General features: G+C 39.8%; 1 protein-coding gene across 1 annotated transcript in view; it reads right to left on the minus strand.

Moving 5' to 3' along the window:
- LOC150084403 (sialin-like) overlaps positions 1-20,466 on the minus strand; it is a 179,914-nt gene that overhangs the window by 29,120 nt on the left and 130,328 nt on the right. Inside the window, exon 8 of the mRNA XM_090376216.1 lies at positions 5,626-5,711. Within this exon, the coding sequence (XP_090232342.1) occupies positions 5,626-5,711 (86 nt within the window). The remainder of the gene's footprint in view (positions 1-5,625; positions 5,712-20,466) is intronic.

Here is a 20,466-nt window from a genome sequence, read left to right on the forward strand (position 1 = left end):
GGTCCAATATCTTGGTCCTGAGCAGTCTGCAGAAGCTCAAACTTGTTCTTAAGTTCCAGGACATTCTGCTTTTTCTCCTCTTCGGTTATCTCAAAGACCTTTGTATTATTTACTTGAGTCAGCTTTTTCCTTTCTTTTCTTACATCTATATCAAGTGTGCATCTTACCATTCTGTGATCACTTCCAGCATTTACAGGACAGTAACATCATTCACGATATATCTTCTGTTAGTGAGGATGAAGTCGATTTCATTAGTTAATCCATTTGGGCTCTTCCATGTCCACTTTCTGTTCACCCTTTTCTTGAAAAAAGTGTTCATTACTGACATTCCTCGAGATTCTGCAAATTCCACAAGTCTTTCACCTCTTTTAGTTCTTTACCAATTCCAAAATTTCCTATAGTTCCCCTTTCTGTGCTGTTTTGTCTCTTTCCAACATTAACATTGAAGTCCCCCATAATGATAGTGTAGTGAGTTTTCTGTTCATCCAGAAGACTCGATTTTGGTGTACATTTCTTCAACCTCATCATCATGGCTCGATGTTGGTGCATAAATCATTATAACCTTCAGCTTATACCTCTTAGAAATCCTGAATAGTAGTCTTGACATCCTTGATGATGTACTTTTGAATTCCAAAATGTTGTTTTTTATATCTTTATGGACCAGAAAGCCAACTCCACCTTCACTCCTTTCATTGTTTCCATTGGTGTACAGCAGATTTCCACTTGATAAGTGATTCATTTCTTCTTCTTGTTTCAGCCAAACCGATGATATTCCAATTCATATTTTCTAATTCCTTTTCCAGCTCTAATATCCTGTCTTCACCAATGAGCGATCTTACGTTGTAACAGGCCATGTTCAGTTTCCGTGCACGGCAGCCTGGTCGTACCCGGAGATTCTTAGCACCCTCTGCTTCCACTCTGATCCTCTCGCTGCCATAAGAGGGGGAGTGAAAGCCGCTGGGGACTGAAGGCCATTGTTTCATCTTACTGTCATGTGCTGGAGGGTTTGGTCTTTTCCTTTTCACGCTGACCAAGCATCTTGAAGAGAACCACTCTACACGTTCATTGCTGCCTAAATGACATAACAGGGCTTACCATCGAGAAGGTGTGCATGAGTGGATTTTAGGGAGGCAGGCCAACTGGACTTCTCCTAAATCTTCTGAAACAGAAAGATATTGGACCCACAAGTGTTTTAGACTGAATGTCTGATAACACACAAAATACCTGTTCCCCTCTAAGCCCCTACACATGTATATATAATATTAAAAATATATATATACAGGGTGTCTCAAAAATATTGGTACAAAGGTTTAAGGGAGGTAGGTAACATCTAAAGGAATGTGAATTGCATAGGAACCCATAACCGGAAACGTCACCATAAGTCGGTACACAGCACTGTTCATCAGTTCGCGAGAGGGAAAATTTCTGGTTTACTCATATAAGCAGTGGTCGCCGCACAAAGAGCATGCATCGATATACGAACTGTGAGCTGGCAGACATGAACCTAGTGTATGGATTAGCAGAGGGCAATGGACGAGCCGCTCAACGAATTTATGGAGAACGCTTCCCAGACAGATATGTACCGGACCACCGTTTGTTTGCACGTGTGCATCAAAATTTGTGCGATTATGGATCATTTAGAGGTAACAGGAGTAGTGCGGGCAGACCACGTTCGATGCGAACTCCCGCTGTGGAAGAAAGTGTGTTGAATGCCGTCCAGAATAATCCTACTACCAACATACGTGCCGTTGCCTCTGCCTTAGGAGTGTCTCGTTGCAGGGTACAGCGTGTTTGGCACGACGATTCCTTACATCCCTTTCATCTCCAAAGGGTTCAGTTACTGCTCCCCCAAGATCATCCTGCACGTGTGGCTTTTGCACAGTGGTTTCTCCAAGAAAGTGTTCAAGACTTGAATTTTTCCAGCCTATGTTTTGGTCACGGACGAGGCTTATTTCACTCGGGAAGGCTTATTCAATCAGCACAATGCTTATGTGGGCTCACAACCCATACGGTGTGCACCCCCATGCGGCACAACATCGCTTCGCAATAAATGTGTGGGCAGTTATGATCGGTGACTGCTTAGTCGGCCCATACCTGTTACCATCCTGCATGAACTCCACTAAATATCGGATCTTTCTTGAACAAGTTCTACCAAGTTACTTGAACAAGTTCTACGTCAAGAAACCCTTGACGATGTTCCAGCAAATGTGAGATGCAACATTTGGTTTCAACATGACAGGCACCTGCCCATTATGGAAGGCGTGTTCGCGACCATTTGAACAGGCGTTTTGGGCGTCGATGGATTGGCCGTGGTGGACCCGTTGCCTGGTCCCCACGCTTACCTGATTTATCGAGCCTTGATTTCTTTCTGTGGGGGCCCTCAAATCTATCATGTATGAATTGCCTGTGGAGACGGAAATGGATCTCGTGGCGAGACTCACCTGCGCTGCTGCTGCTACTACTGTCAAAGAAACTCCAGGTGTGTTCAACCGTGTCTGCCAATCCATGCTGCATCTGTGTAACGCATGCATCGCGTCTCATGGTGGAACCTTCAAGCATCTGTTGTAACATCATGAAATACATCCATCTCGTACTCCATTGTTAATATTACGCCAAATAAATGTTTGCCACTAATTACTGTCTTATGTCATTTCTGCTTCTTGTGCCTCCGCTACTACTTTCCCGTGACGTTTCCAGTTATGGGTTCCTATGCGATTCACATTCCTTTAGATGTTACCTACCTCCCCTAAACATTTGTACCAATATTTTTGAGACACCCCGTATATATATATACACACACATATATATATAATATTAAAAAAATATGTTATATGTTAGTTATTACAATAATATAGCTATAAACAAAATTACAATTCATAATACAAATTATATATATACTGTTTTTTTTTTTTTTTTGTTAGTTGTTGATGCATCAGCTTCTGTGGCCATAATGCACCTCCCAAAGTTTTTGCATTTTCTATTCTGATCCAAGCCCGAGGCAGGATTCGAACCCATGACCTTTGGGTTGCCAGGCAGGCCCTTTACCCACCTGGCTAGCCTAATCGGCATATATACTGTATAGTTTTATTCTGTATATATAGAGGTACTAAATAAACATGAATCCCCACAAAATTAAAAAGTTAAAAAGATACCACACACCTTTTTATAATGAAATTAATATATAAATTTTAAAAAATAAATTTAAGTAACTTAAACCAAAATTATATGGCACCCCTGGAATGTTGTTGAAGCACCTTAAGGTGCAGTGGCACCCCAGTTGAAAACCACGTCGTTAGACAATACACAATGCAATAAAACAGGAAAATTAATGTTTATATTTTCAAATAATAATTTGATCAGAATTGCTTTTCCAGACCATAACATGCAAGTTTTTTATACTGGAAAGTATTGCCTAAAATTCTCCTGCATCTTATCCCCAAAATACATAAGTAGCTTTAAAAAGCAAGCTTTTATTGTATGATCATTTCAGACCACATTTGACAGAGCAGAGACATCAAAAAAGAATGTTGGTGAATTAAATATGCAGTTAAGATAGCTTTAAGTCCAGATGATCTTAGCCAGCTGCAGCCAATGGACATCTCATATTTGATATTGTAATAGCAGAATGTAATCTCTAGAAGGGGATGAATAAAATTGATCCACTTGATATCGATAGTTCGACTGTTAATAATTCCACTCAGGTTGATGTTTTTTAGGGAAGAGGAGGCCAGAAGATTATCATACTCTTAACAGAGAGGCAAATGATTTTATAACAAGTTAGAGGAAAGTTGAACAGAAATTGTAGAAGTTAAACATAAGAAAGGCACCTGGGGTGGATGAGATCTATCCAATTATATTAAGGGAGACAGCTAAGGAAGTAAGCAAACCCTTAACCTTAATTATAAGAGCATCCTTGGATTCAGGGGACTTCTCCACAGGCTGGAGATGTGCAACGTTTTGCCAATTCACAAAGGGGGATTAAAGGGTGACAGATAATTACAGACCTGTTAGTTTAACTTCTGTTACAGGAAAAATAATGGCATCACTGGTTAAAGAAGTAATGCAGGTTCAACTAGACAAGCCTGCAGTTATACTTCAGACACAGCATGGGTTTGTTAAGGGGAAGTCTTGTCTGACCAATTTGATTGTGTACTATGATGTAGTCACAACGGAACTGGAAGCAAAAAATAACTTTGATATCGTATACTTTTTAGATTTCAGGAAAGCATTTGGTACTGTTGCACATAAAAGACTGCTGTACAAATTGGAGCAGTGTGGCATTAAGGGTAAGTTGCTGCTATGGATAAAGGGGTGGTGAGAGGGAGAAAACAGAGAGTGGTAATCAATGGACACAGCTCTTTGTGGACTAATGTTACTAGTGGAGTCCCAGGGTTCAGTGTTTGGCCCAGAATAATATACCAACTATGTGGTATTACATGAGGGTAGTGGAAAATTAAAAAATCTGTGGAATCAGATATGAAGTTCTCTGAGCAGTGCATTCAGGCTGCCAGGACAGTATATGGGGTTATGTCAACAACATACAGGAATTTTGCAAGCAGGTAAAAAGAAGTGATTATCCCGTTATATAAGGCAATTTTAAGGCCACAACTTGAGTACTGCATACAGGTCTGGAAGCTTCATTTTAGGAAGGATGTAGAGCTTCTGGAAAAAGTACAGAGATGGGCAACAAGATTGGTGAGGGGGTGATCTTACCAAAAAAGACTTTAGTTCTGCAGATTGCAGCATCTGGAGATTAGGCACCTGTGATATAATCTGACTGAGGTGTTTAAGGCTTTGAATATGGTTTGAGCATTGTCAATACTGATGAGATTCTTCCTTTTGCTCAGATTATGCACACGAGAGGGCATAAATTCAAGCTGAGGAAGGACTGTTACAAAATAGGTGTGGAAGTTTGCATTTAACTAGTGAGTGGTAGATTGCTGGAACCAATTTCCATCTGTTGTTATGGAAATTGATAGCTTAAATAAATTCAAGGAAGAACTAGACACTATTGGAGGGAATAGATTGGTGAAATGGGAAGTGTGTTTTTTTTTTTATATATATATATTGCTGATGCTGTATAAGCTTGCTTTCTTGCATCTTATGCCACTACTAACACTAATATATAAAATTATATTTTCTGCCAATTACAGCATCCTACAGTGGGATTAGGAAACCAAGGATATATCACAAAAACATGTCTTATACCACTGCACCTCCTCCAGCAGCCTCTAATGTAATTCAATATGAATTTCAAAAATATATATTTTGATATTGAAATTTGGATTTAAAATATAAAATATTTTTTCCCAAACTTTTCCTTCTAAAACTTGGATGCATCTTATGGTCTGGTGCATCTTCATCTGGAATGTACAGTATATCTGACATCAACTTATAGGCTTTTCTGTGCAGTGTAATCATATTACTTAGTTTCTTATATTTTGTACTGACCTATTCATTATGTCAGAATATGCAATGAAATAAAGTAGTAAAAAAAAATGTTTGTACTGAATGTGAATAAAGAATATGAATGGAATTGTGTTCTATTCATTCAAAATGTTAAAAGCTTTTTAAAACAGAAAATTTTACTTGTAGTAGTTAATTGTTACTGAAGTCACTACTTACATCATTTAATGTAATGATGCCTGTTGCTAAAGGAGCCAACACACTGCCAATATTTGAAAATCCATTTGTAATTCCTGTAATTGTGCCTAAAGAGCAAAATAAATTAAGCTTCTTAATATAAAAGGTATCTAAATAAGAGTATGATAAACTAAATATATGCTAAATAACTGACCAGGGTAAATATCTATGCCATACTAGAAGTAATACTTCATTTCATACTTGATACCTAATAAAAGTGCAACTTATCAATGGACTGTGACTGGGTGGGAAAATGTTTTAGGGAACATTTCCTCCTCTTTCAGGAAATGCAAAAAAAAAAAAAAAAAAAAAACTTTGTTCACTGTAAACACACTTGAATTCCTGTTATATCCAGGTTAGAGGATATTTAGTTTAATACAGTATTAATGTACCAACTGTGTAGTACCATATGCAGGGCAGTGAAGAATATAAAAGGAGGCAGGCTAGTTTTCTCAATGATATACAGGAATTCAGCCAGCATGGATAAAGACATGATTATCCCGTTATATAAGGCAATTAGCATTATATGAGGCATATGATGCAAGAAAGCAATCTTATGCAGCATCAGCCAAAAAAAAAAAAAAAAAACTTCCACTTCACCCCTCTGTTCCTTCAAAATATCTGTCCAGCTGAGCCTTAAATTTATTTAGGCTAACTTCCACAATAAGGGATGGAAGTCTATTCCACCAACCAACTACCCGCTGGCTAAAGGCAAATTTCTGCACATCTATCCTACATCTGTCTTTCCTCAATTTGAATTTATGCCCTCTCAGGTTATTATTCTGAGCAAGAGGAAGAATCCCATCAGCATTGAGCATGCTCAAACCATTCAAGGCTTTATACACTTCTATCAGATCACCTCGCCGGTGCCTAGTCTCCAGACACTATTTCTTCGTAAGAGCAACCCTTTGTTCCATTCACTAACTTTTGCCCTTCTCAGTACTCGTTCCAGCAGCTCTACATCCTTCTTGAAATGAGGCCTCCAGACCTGTATACAGTACTCAAGGTGTGGCCTGACCATTGCCTTATACAAGGGAATAATCACCTCCTTATCCCTGCTAGAAAAATTCCTGCATGTCATTGACAAGACACCATGAGCTACTCTTGCAGCCCGTCTGCACTGTCAGAGAATTTCATATCTGCCTGCACAATTATCCCCAGGTCCTTTTCATCCTCTACCACTGTCAGTGTAGTACCACAGAGTTGATACGTTGCTCTGGGGGGTTACTGTTTCCCATATGTAGTACTTTACATTTGTCAATGTTAAACTTCATTTGCCACTTCTCAGCCCATCTACTCAACCTTTCCAGATCCTGTTGCAGCAGCATAGCATCAGTAGTGTCCTTAACAACCCTGCCAATCTTTGTATTGTCTGCAAACTTGGACATTAAGCTTGATATACCATCATCAATATTATTTATAAATACAGAAAACAATAATGGACCCAACACTGAACCCTGAGGGACTCCACTAATAACATTAATCAACGATGAGCAGTGTCCATTGATTACCACTCTCTGTCTTCTCCCCCTCAACCACCCCTTTATCCATAGCAGCAATTTGCCTCCAATGCCACACTGCTCCAATTTGTGCAGCAGTCTTCCATGTGCAACAGTATCAAAAGCCTTTCTAAGATACAAGTATATAATATCAAAGTTATTCCCTCCATCCAGTTCTTTTGTGACTGCATCATAGTATCCAATTAAATTGGTCAGGCAAGACTTCCCCTTAACAAAACCATGCTGTGTCCGAGCTTTTTCTTTGCATCCCTTGCCAAAGATTTCTCGTAATCTGCCTTCGCCTGCCTAACCTCCTTTGTAACTTGGTTACAGACCAGCTTATATCTATCATTCCCCCCCCTCCCTGTATAACTCCTCATGTGTGAAAGTCAATGCAAAATATTCATTTAGTTTGTTACATACCTGAGTAGGATCATAAACAGTTGAAACATCGATATCAAATGGACTAATCTTATTCATCCCCTTTCTTCTAGAGTTTTACGTAAGTAAATAACTCTTTGCTGTTTTTCTTTGCATCTTTTGCCAAAGATTTCTCGTAATTCGCCTTCGCCTGCCGAACCTCCTTTGTGACCTGATTACAGACTAGCTTATATCTGCCACAGGCTTCTGCGTCGCCTGCTAATTTATATGCATCCCATGCATTTTTCTTCTCTGTCACGAGTCTCATTAGTTCATTTGATAACCATTTAGGCCTAAACCTTGAAAAATATTTCTTAATCGGTATGAAAAGTCTAGTAGCTTCCACGATTAATTCCTTGAATGCTTCCCACTTAGAATTTACTGTTTGTAACATCGTCAGTTGATCCCACTGTACAGAATTTAAAAACTGTCTGAGACCACTGTACTCCCCTTTACGGAAGCAAAAACCCTTTCCTTTACCCCTGACGGTAGTTACCTCTTTGAGTAAATCCCACTTCAGCACACTGTGATCACTGCCACCTAGTGGTTCCTTTATCTGCAAATTCTTAATACACAACAATGATCACTGCTGATAACCAGATCAAGAGTGTTACTTTCTCTGGTTGCCTCTCGAACATGCTGCTGCAGAAAACAATCATCCAATAAATCCACAAAAGTCTGACTAGTGTGTGAGTGACCAACCCACAAGTTCCAGTCAATATCTGGGAAGTTAAAATCCCCCATTATAAGACATTCTGATTTACTGGCCCACTCTATTTCTCTGTACAATTGTTCATTGTACTCATTCAAGTACTCATTGTACAGTGGGATTACAAAGGCTGGCAGGGTTATTAATGACAATAATGGCAGTGTGGTACTTTTTTTTTTTTTTTTGGTATTTGTAGGTGCATCATCTTCTGTGGCCATAATGCACCTCCCATGGTTTTTGCAGTACTTTGATCCAAGCCCAAGGCAGGATTCGAACCCGTGACCTTTGGGTTGCCAGGCAGGAACTTTACCCACCCCGGCTAGCCTGGTCGGCGCAGTTTGGTACTGCAACAGGATCTAGAAAAGTCGGGCAGATGGGCTGAGAAGTGGCAACTGAAGTTTAACATTGACAAATAAAAAGTACTGCATATGGGTAGAAGTAACCCCAGAGAAATGTACCAACTGTATGGTACTACACTTAGGGTGGTAGAAAATGAAAAAGATCTAAGAGTAATTGTGCAGTCAAATATGAATTTTTCTGAGCAATGCAGACAGGTTACCAGAGCAGGTCATGGGGTATTATCAATGATACATAGGAATTTTGCTGGTGGGGAAAAGGAGGTGATTGTCTCTTTGTAAAAAGCAATGGTCAGGCCACGCCTTGAGTACTGCTTACAGGTCTGGAGGCCTCATTTTAGGAAGAATGCAGAGTTGCTTGAGAGTGTACAGAGAAATGCAACAAGACTGGTGAGGGGAACGAAGGGGTTCTTTTACTAAAAGAGGCTCAAGTTCTGCAAATTGCAGCAGCTGGAGTCGAGGCACCTGTGAGGTGATATGATTGAGGTGTATAAGGCCTTGAATGGGTTTGAGCACGCTGAATTCTGATGGGATTCTTCCGCTTGCTCAGTTACGAACCTGAGGAAGCATAAATTCAAATTGAGGAAATACAGTTGTAGAATAGATGTGTGCCTTTAGCCAGCGGGTATTTGATTGCTGGAACAAACTTACATCTGTCGTGGAAGTTGACAGCTTAAATAAATTCAAGGAGGAACTGGACAAACTTTTAGAGGGAACGGATGTGTGAAATTTTTTTTTTTTTTTTTGGCTGATGCTACATAAGCTCATATGCTTGCTTTCTTGCATCACATGCCTCTACTACTACTACTACTACTACATCCCCAGTTTTGTCTTTACATATTATGCTGACATTATACAAGGCAGGACCTTCATTTGCCTTTAGATATTTTTTTTCGATATATTTCGCAAGATATATTTTTAGATATATTTTATAAGATATACCTTTAGATATATTTCGCAATCCACAGCAATTCCATCGTATGAAATTGCCCATTATTTAGGCTTTGTGGGTCCATCAGAGCTTCTGAAGTGCTGAGGGCTTTGCTTTCTGTCTTGGATTTATCCTTTTTTGAGGAAGTATGGACATTGTCCAGTGTCCACTTCTTCCATAAAAAGTTCAAAGACTGCATTTACATTGGTTTTCTTCACCTCTATCTCCATGTTTTCATTTGTTGCATGCATAAAGTCAGGTTTGTCAGTTTTCTCCATATTATTTTTTTGTTTAGTTCGAGGTGGAGCAGTAAGTGGTTTTAATATGGGAGTGGCAACTGATTGAGTGTTTTGTACTGGATTTTTTTACTGTTGTTCAATTAGTAGTGTGCAATGGGAGAAAAAGATTCTTTTGGTGGAATTGTCATATCTGTTTGAGTTCCAACAGATTCATGCAGCCTTTTGAGCATATGTGGGCTTATTGCTACTTACTGGCATTACCAGTTTTCTAACTGCCTGATATGGAATATTCAGCTCTGCTTTGTGTCAATGCAGATTTATTATTTCTGTATTTGCAGCAGATCTGTATTTGCTTTTCTTGTTTCCACTGCTGGCATGCCCTCGAGTATGCAGTGTGCTCGCCTTCACAGTTGACACAAATAGGTTTGGTGGCTGAGTATTCATTACTATTGTGATCTTTTGTGCCACACCGAGCACAGGCAGGTACTCTGTGCCAGGCCATCATATTTCTGGCATTTGTAACACCACAATGGGTTTGGGATATATAGTCTTACTGTGCAATTTATGTACTCAACTGCTATGAAATTAGGAGATGTTGGAATATTAAACATAAGGTTTCTGGTTGGAACTAACTTCCCATCCCTATGCAGAGAAATTCCTTTAATAGCTATCACTCCCTGTAGCTTTAGTTCAGAGCAGATTTCCTCCTCAGTAACCTCAACAAGGTTCCACTCTGAAATTACACCTCTTGATGAATTCAGTGTTCTGTGTGGTGTCACAGTAATTGGTATTCCTCCAAATGATACTGTTCGGAGTAACTGCTGAGAGTGCCTGTCATTTTTGGCTTCAGTTAAGGTCCCCAGAGTGAAGCCTCTTGATTGATTTCAGGGAACCTACTAACCCCTCTAAACCCTGCTGTATAAAAAAGAACGACATTTTCCCAATAGGTTTTTCAGTTTTTGAGTGCATTATTAAGAATCTTGAAATTGGATCAGATAGTACTTCTGTTCAGGATCTCTTTGCTGCATTGGTAGTGTCTATTTCATGGTTTTTATTTTCTGATAGGGATCGTGTTGGAGACCCTGAAGAAATTACATTATCAAGATTGATAGTGTTTTTTTTTTTATATTTTGTTCAGTGCTCAGGCTCGCCATGCACCACAGAGCCCAAATGAAATGGCCACTACCCAGCAAGCAATAAATGTGCCTGGGAGTGGGACACCGGGGCTACCAAAACACCATATCCACATCGCTGCCAGCCTGAATCCTGTTTCTCAGACCATGAAGGTAGGTGCATGACATTGACATGGTTGATCCTTGGAGGTGAGCCCACTAGCTGATTGATTCTCCTCCAAGCCATCCAGGACCACCTGTCTTGTTGAAGCAGGGGCCAAAGTGGTGTGTTAAAGTTGGGACCCTCAACCACCAGGATCCCCTTTCCGAGTTTCCACAGGCCACAGCTCATGGCAACCACTCCATATTTCTAGTGTTAGCCTGGAACCTAGTGGGCACTGGATCACAGCGATGCTAATCTGGAGGAGCCCTCACCACATACAGGTGCTCATGTCAAGGTGAACTCCAGTAATAACATTACTGATTAATAAGGTTTTACTGCATATAGCAGTAAAACCTCATTAATTTGGCCTTGATTTTTTATGGCAGATTAGCAACTTAGGCCATGATGTGCCAAGTTAAAATTAAATACATTAAAAGCTATAGGCAAACTAAAAATACCATATCAATGAATATAAAACAAAGTAGTAAATATAACTAAAATCTACTAAAACCAAATAAAGAATAAAAGTATATGATAAATATTAAAAATGTGTTTATATGTATTGGTAAAGGTTTACAGCTTATAAGAAGTGAAAAATTTCTGACATTGTTTGTCAGATAAAACCTGACAATATATATAAACAGCAAAAATCCATTGGTTAAAAGTGCTAAAATATAAATGGTGTGCACAAATGAAATTTATACATTCAATAAAAATATATTTGATTGTTAAAATAGTGTCAAACTTCTTGGAGCATGGCACCTCCATAGCCAGGTGGGAAGGAGCAGCAGTGCGTAGCACACGCTTCTTGATTAGACCGGGGTTCGAGCCCGTCACCACCAAATACGGAGGATGCGGAAAGGTCAGGGAATGACCACCACATATCCCAGAGCAATATGGCCTTAGTTTCTAATGCTCCTAAAAACCAAATAACAAACAAGCTGGAGCATCATCAGTCCTTAGCAAAAAAATAATGTGTAAGATGACTATGTCCTATACAGAGCCAAAAAAATAACAACTTCTTCTCTACAGTTCCTTTGCAGACCAGACTACCAAAGTTTGATTGCAGGCTTAATCTCATATAATTTGTTTGAAGTCTGTCCAGCCATGAATGTTACTAATGGAAAAGCAGCTTCCTTCACAGTACTTGCCAGTGGTTTGCATTAGGGACTAGTGGGCAAGAGTCTTTCAGGATCACTAATGATTTACCTGACCATGTATCAATATTTACTTTAGCTGATCAGATTCTGTATATCTGCTTTGCCTATATTCGACTTTTATCTAAAAATGTCCCCCCATATCTGATGACAGCTCTACCATTTTTTATTTTAATTTATTTTATTTGTATTATATTTTACCTTATTATTAATAATTTTATTTTACAGTTCACTTAACTCCTATTGGAGTTAAGTGAACTAGACCGTCATACTAGATCGGTCGGCCTACCTAGAGAAAGCCCTGGTCCTCCTACAAGATCCCAACGTCTATGAGCCCGGAACGGATCCGCCCATCAAAGTCTTAGGACGTCTGGAGTCATACATTAATAAACTTGTCTATGCATGGTTTAAAGCTAAGAAAATTTCTACTCTGACTTAGTGGTTTCTTCATGCTACAGGCTGCCAACTACCCCAGTTTTATGGCCTACCTAAAAATCCATAAGCCAGGTGTTCCTCTCCGGCCCATAGTGTCCTGTTGCAATGCACCTACATGAACTATCCAAATATGTGCACGACTTCTTATACCTCTTGTAGGAAATACCACCCACACTGTCACTAACAGCGGTGAGTTCATTCACCTTATTAAAGAGCTCTCGATTTCTGACAACGAGGTTATGGCGTTATTCGATGTAGCGTCCCTGTTCACATCAATCCCAGTCCAGCAGGCTATAAACTGCACCAAGAGGGTTCTAGAAAATGAGCCAAACCTACCAAACAGAACATCGCTGTCCACTGATGACATCTGTACTACCCTCAACCTGTGCTTGTCAGGCAGCGTCTTTACCTTTGAGGATTCCTTATACCAGCAGGTACATGGCACTGCCATGGGTGCCCCTGTTAGTTCCGCTGTGGCCAACATCGCCACGGAAGAATTGGAAGAGCAGATATTCCTGAACCCACCAGTACCTATTACAACATGGTGCAGATATGTTGATGACATCTTCACTGTCATCCCACGTGGCTCTGAAGCAACATTGCTAGAATATCTCAATTCCTTGTCAATGTTCATCCAGTTCACTCTAGAGTTAGAAGTAGACGAATCTCTCCCATTCTTAGATGTCCTGGTAAAACGCGTGGGCCCACATCTAGAAACCTCAGTGTACCGCAAGCCAATGTAGCGTGGACAGTTCACAAACTACAGATCCGGCCATGCCCCTAGCCATCTCAACAGCAGTGCCCGCACTATTCTCCAGGGGTTGGAGCCACTCCAGCACAGATGAAGCTAGGCGCAACAAGATTTCCAGAGTGAGAACAGACTTGATCAATTGTGGCTACCCAACACACATACTGGACAAGTGCTTATGACAAGCGCAGGAGCTCACAGTCCACCCGAGACCGCCATCAACTCAGGACAATGTACCTACCGCCTACATTCCCTACTATCCAGGCATGTCAGGCCGGATCTCAAAAATTCTCCGTGAATACCACATAAAATGCGTGCAGTTGCCTGGTAGAAACTTACATTCTCTAGTTTCCAACATAAAGACTCCAGTCACCACTCTCTTACGCAGCAGTGTGGTATACCACATAGCCTGCAAAGATTGTAACAGCTGCTACATAGGAGAAACCTCGAGATGTCTTCAAGACCGCCTCGCAGAACATGACAGATCAATTCGCCTTGCTGAGACTGTTTGTTTGTTTGTTTGTTATTTGGTTTTTAGGAGCATTAGCAACTAAGGCCATATTGCTCCGGGGATATGCGGTGGTCATTCCCTGACCTTTCCACATCCTCCGTATTTGGTGGTCATGGGTTCGAACCCCAGTCTAATCAAGAAGCGTGTACTACGCACTGCTGCTCCTGCCCACCTGGCTACGGTGGCACCTTGCTGAGACTGACCAGTCCGCAATTACAGAGCACACTACTGGTCAACCCACCACAATCTCAATCCCAAGCTGGACTACGAAGTAATTGACCAGTCCTGACACTTTTGCCACTGCCTCTGGTTAGAGTCACTCAATATATTATGTAACAGACTTCCATCCCTTGTAGTGGAGGTTGATAGCCTAAATAAGTTTAAGGCTCAGCTGGACAGGTATTTTGAACGAACAGAGGGGTGAAGTGGAAGTGGGTTTTTTTTTTTTTTTTGGCTGATGCTGCATAAGCTTGCTTTCTTGCATCAAATGCCTCTACTAATGCTAATGCTAATGCGGGAGCCATGAACCGCAACAAAGGCATGAGACTACACCCCATCTTAGAGGCAACTGTTTTAAGTCTAGATAAATGTTGGAGGCAAAACCACGCACGTCCATGCAGCAACAATGATCACCAGTTTAATGATTGAATGGCCTACCTTGTGCCCTCGCACAGCTCACTGCATGAACCTCTGTGTCCGTTAAATAATTTATCTGTAAAGTTTCCATTTGTTGATAAAGAGGCACATTCAGCCTCGAAAGCTCCAAAGTCAATTAAAATATTTCACTGGATATATGCATTATTATTTGTAACTCCTACTGGCTTTATAATTCGGCCCATAATTTTCTTAATTCATCATAACTTTTAGCATATTAACATTCTTTCACCTTTTACATATCTACTATACTTCTTTTTCCACTATCCTTACCCTTCTAGTCACTGGCACTTTGTAATTTTCACATCCATCTATGCATACTTTATCTAGCAGCAGTGCGTAGCACATGCTTCTTGATTAGACTGGGGTTTGAGCCTGTGACCACCAAATACGGAGGATGTGGAAAGGTCAGGGAATGACCACCACATATCCCCGGAGAAATATGGCCTTAGTTGCTAATGCTCCTAAAAACCAAATAACAACAGCAACTCTCCTTGAAATTGATGAGCAAACTGTATATGTAGAAGAGGAAAGCAATTTTGAAGTGGATAACACTGAAGTGCCACCAAAAGAATTTTCAACAGAAGAACTGGAGAGTTTTTCAGGGGGTTGACATGGCCTGCGAGGTGATTATGAATGGAGATCTGAATGTTGAACATCAAGATACAGCAAATTTTACAAGATGGGATTCGATGCTACAAAGACTTGTACGCCAAGAAAAAGAAGAGACAACTTCACGAGACTTCATTATTGAAATACCTAAATAACCAACCACCTTTTTTAAAGCTTTTTTTCTCATCTCTCATGATGCTACCTTTTCATTAATAAAATTTTTGCAATATATATATTTTTTTATTTCTCATCCTTTTAATTGGCTATCAGCACAAATTGTTTATAGATTTATTATAATTTGTTTACAGACTGTTTCTCTGTTACGCATTCAATTAAAACTCATTATAATTACACTTCAATCAGCACGGTTTCACATAACACGGAATAGTTTCGGTACCAGTTATCAGTGCTGTGCGGGGTATTGCTCTCTGACCATAACCAGGTGTTCATTTTTCACAAAGGCACTGGAAATTGCAGACTCACCCTTAATATAAGGACCTGTTTTGGTGAAAGCCATTTGATTGTTACTCATTAGATGTTGCATTTCGATGATCCATTTGGGTCGACTGTGGATCATTTTTTCAAGGATTTTACGGAGATAACTGGAGAGGGAGATTGGTCTGTAACTATAAGGACTAATGGGATCTTTACCAAGTTTCGAAAAAGGCTAGAACTGTGACATGGTGCCAAGAAGTGGGATAAATGTTTTCCAGAAAGATTTAATTATAAAATACCAGCACCAGTTGTAAATTTTTGTCACAGGGAGCTGTTTGTAACATGATATAATATGTTCCATCTGGCCCTGTGGCTGTGTTGAATGTTGTTCTAATGGATTGTGAAAGTTCCTAAGATTGAAGAGCCTGGTTATATGGAAGGAACAGAGAGGTTCAAAAGTTGATGAGTCACTGTTCAGTAGTAGTCTTAATTTTCTGGAATTCGAGAGTAAGAGTAAGTTCATGCTTCTGAGACTTGGGTAAAAATTTTGCCCAAGGCATTTGCTATATCCAGAGGAGCAGAGAGTTCTTGTCCATTCCAGGAAAGAATTGGGGAAGGGATGGTTGGAAACTTGCCAGAAAGCTGCCTGATTCTTCCACATTTAAGCTGGAGTCAGTGTTTCTATTCAGAGTAGATGCAAACCAAGTCCAGGAATCTTTCTTAGCTTGTCTTCAAATGAGATATGCTTTTACCTTTAGCTTCCTGTCATTAATAAATAACTGTGGTTGGGGATTGTTGAAATAAATTCTACGCTTTATTTTTTCCTTCTCCACTTTTATGCATTTTTCATTCCACCAATAGTTAAAATGGCATCAGGTCAGAGGATTCAATAATGGTATGGAGTATTTAGCTGCACATAATAGGTGGGATGTGATATATTCTGTGACTTCATCTGTGGGCTGAAGTCATATAATTTTCTCATCCAGGGTGATAACTGACTGAAATTTGACACAGGTGGCTTGAAAGAATTTACATTTTTTACAAGGTTGGGCTAATGGTGGGTGTGTAGTGAGCAGATTACAATAAAAAATGGTCAATGCCCACAGGATCATCCATAATGGACCATTCCATGATTGAAAAGAGTATTGGGGAGCAAATCAAGAGATCAATTGCAGAAGTTTGTCCAGGTTGAAATTGTATATGAGCATGCATGCTCATAGGAATGGGAAGGTTTTGCTTATCCAGAAAGGTTTCAATCAGTCAGTCATGCCTATCAAATTTAGAAGATACTCATAAGGGGTGGTGGCCACTGAAATCCCCAAACAGACAGACAGGCAGGCAGGAGAAGGTAATTGTATACGAAGTTCAATATCTTTGTAATAAAAGGGATGATTTTGTGGGAGATAAATTGAAACTAGTGTTAACGCAATCTGAATAATCAAATGTACAACAACAGCTTCATTTTCAATTCGAAGAACAATTTGCTTGGTCGGGATCTGTAAGCTGACCAAGATAGCCACACCACCACAGGCAGCATTCAGTGTACTGCCCAATAAACAGAATAGTTCTTTATGAAGAGGAAATTGGGCTCACATCTGGTGAGTATGGGCTTGGCACACCCAGGGTCCTGAGCTGGATATCATCATTCTTCTATTTCTTGGTGATTCCCTTCTACTTTTCTCTCTCTCTCTCAGGGTAATTCAGAAATTTTTTTTTTTTTGGCTGGTACAGCATAAGCCTCAGGCTTCCTTGCACCATATAGCTAATAATAATAATAATTTAAATAGGTTTTCTGCAGGCAGAAACCAACTGAAGAGTAGTGATTAATTAGGTCTTGAATATTGTCAATACTTCTATGAAATCCTCTGTAATTCCATTATAAAATAAAAGACATTACTTGAATTTAGTAGAAGAAGCTTATCCAACTGCTTTTTTAACATGACTGGCTTATGGCATTCAGGCTTCAGTTCGTCTTTCTTTTTTTTTTTTTTTTTGGGAAGAAAGGCCAACCAGTGTCCATATCTTATTCCGCATATGTTTTTAGGATCTTGATAGCTTATTTTACAGTTTCTACTAGTTTACTACTAGTTTCTAGCAGTTAACAGTTTCTACTAGTAGGTCCCCTGACTGCAGTCTCTCTCTAAGCCATCTTAGAAGATACTGCATTACTTTCTAGGTATTTATGGATAAAGAAGGGAGATAATTTACTGATAGGCTGATATGCAAGTGAGTGCAATTTTAGAAATGGGATAATCTGTCTCTGAGGAATTTGCTTTAAACCTCTTGGATTGCGAGGTGTCATGTTCAGTTTCTGTCTCTGGCCAAGAGCTTATTGGTTCTAAAAGCAGAAACACATTATGATCTATATTTGCTCCTTTTGGCACTTGGCAGATTAAGTGTTCTGAGAAGGTTTCCAGAACCTCCATGGGAAAACAGGAGCCATGTCCGGTGTGACCAAGCAGAGCTTAATAAGGATTAGTAGTTAAGAAAAAATATATAAAAAAGGTAGCTTTCCTTTCTCACTCTCTGTGGGAACTTTTTGGTAGAAGAGCTTCTATCAAATAGAGTTTTAGAAAATGTCAGAGCTTAAAAAGAACTACTATCTGCTCTAGAAGATCACAGAGATAATTCAATTGGTCACAATTTGCTTGGCACCTGGAGCCAGTGAAGGAAGATGGTTGTTGTTATTTGGTTTTTAGGAGCATTAGCAACTAAGGCCATATTGCTCCGGGGATATGCGGTGGTCATTCCCTGACCTTTCCCCATATTCCGTATTTGGTAGTCATGGGCTCGAACCCCGATCTAATCAAGAAGCGTGTGCTACACACTGCTGCTCCTGCCCACCTGGCTACGGAGGTGCCTGAAGAAGAGAAGGTGAACATATAGAAAGATCAATGGCAGAAAATGTATGAGCAGGCATGTGGAAGAAAAAAGTGTTAGTTCCCACTTTTAGAACAGAGGTCATTGTCACTGAGTGTATACTCTGACACATCCTCTTCCATTAATGTTGGCACTACCTCACATGGTATTATGTCAACTGAAATCCTCAAGATGTAAAACAGGGTAAGGCAACTGCATGATAAGATGATCAAGGTCATGCGGTGTCAGTAGTCCCAGATGACAAATAGATGTTCCAAACCATTAATAAAATCTCTACTGTAACAGAAATTGTTACATCCTCTATACTAGCGGTAAGAAACATAGATTGAAATTGTTGCCCACTGGGATAACAACTTCTCCATTGTGGGGAGGGGGTCCAGTTTTATCCTTACTCGTGATAGTAATATTATGTAAGGAAGAGTTTATCTGCCTTCCAGTACATCTCTTGCAGACAAAAGCAAACTGGTTCATGCTCTTGCAGGATGGCCTTGATGTCATCAGTATTTTGCAGGAATCCAAAACAATTTCACTGTAGGAACATTCCATTATTTGGGCTTGGTATATCCATCAGTTGGCTTCCAAAGTGCTAAGGGTTGTTTTCCTTGGCCTTAGATTTTACCTTTTTGGATAAGTATGGGTTCTGTCCTATGTCCATTTCTTCCTCCACAAAGAGATCCAAGACTGGATCATCCAGTACCTCCACCTTGATATCCATCTTTTATTGTTTTCAGGAGGATACATCAGGTTATTTTAGGCTTTTCTCTACTACTTCATTTATGTAGTGGTGGAGCACTAGGAAGGACAACTGATTGGTCCTTCTGTGCAAGCTTAATAAATAGCGTGTAATCAGAGTAAATGACTCTTTTGGTAGACTAGTTTATTGCATATGAAAGTTTATTAGTATTTATTAGCTTAATAGCTTTACTTGCCTCCTAATAAGATATCTTCAGCTCTGCCTTAACCTGTGGCATGCTGAAAAGTATGCAGGGTGTGCTTCCTGGTAGTTAACTATCTTGTTGACTATGCTTTCCTTTCCAAAACTCCTTTGAGGCTTTGCTTCAATGAGTCAATAAATAACCTCCACTCTGCCATTTGATAAAAAATTCCAAAAAAATTTCATAAATGCAGCAATATTGTTCCCATATATTAGTGAGCCTTCTTCAGAAAAAATGGGACCCAATTCTTTTTTTTTTTCACAATGTCCATACCATGAAAGGACTGTTCCTAGGGCCAGCAGGTTATTGGATTTCAGTCTTGACCCTAAAAGCTCTGAGGACCCCCTGGGTAGATTTAAAACTCGCACAAGATCGTCGAGTTCACTTTGTGTAAACAGCTGTGGTCCAGAGTTACAAATAGTTTCATCACAATAGTTTATACATTCTCTAGATCACAAATTTCAGATTTGGGATCCACTGGCATATGTTCAAGAACAATTAGTGGAGGTAGTACCAGTAGTTCGGGTCCACGGGGTACTGTCCTTACAGCTGAAGTAATGTTGTTGTTGTGTATACAGTGCTCTGTTTATTCTTTGTGTTATAACCTGGTACATTTATGGAAGTAACAGTCATAATATGATCAAGATTTTCACCACACCATGTGAATGGCAAATGTCATAGCTTTCTTTTTAAAAGAGTTCCACAATTGCAAGCCTTCCACACATGTATAGCACACTTTATGTGGGGGGGGGGGAAGGAGGAAGAGTCCAACTTCTATCTTAGTCACCTAATTCCAAAATATGCAGCATATACAATTCACCACAACATAGTTAACTACAAATGTAACAAAATATATTGGATTGTTCACCCAATCACAAGTTTCCACTGTCAAAGATAGAATATGAAAATCACATTAGAAGCAGGTAACAATTAGCACAACTGCACCAGAAAACAAATCAATGGAGAAGAAACACTTCACAAGTTTATACAGCTACTACCTGACTTGCAGGTCTGGGAAAATCCATAC

Source organism: Mastigoproctus giganteus, chromosome 6 (assembly GCF_048544385.1).
Source record: "Mastigoproctus giganteus isolate SK-2022 chromosome 6, ASM4854438v1, whole genome shotgun sequence".
NCBI lineage: Eukaryota > Metazoa > Arthropoda > Arachnida > Uropygi > Thelyphonidae > Mastigoproctus > Mastigoproctus giganteus.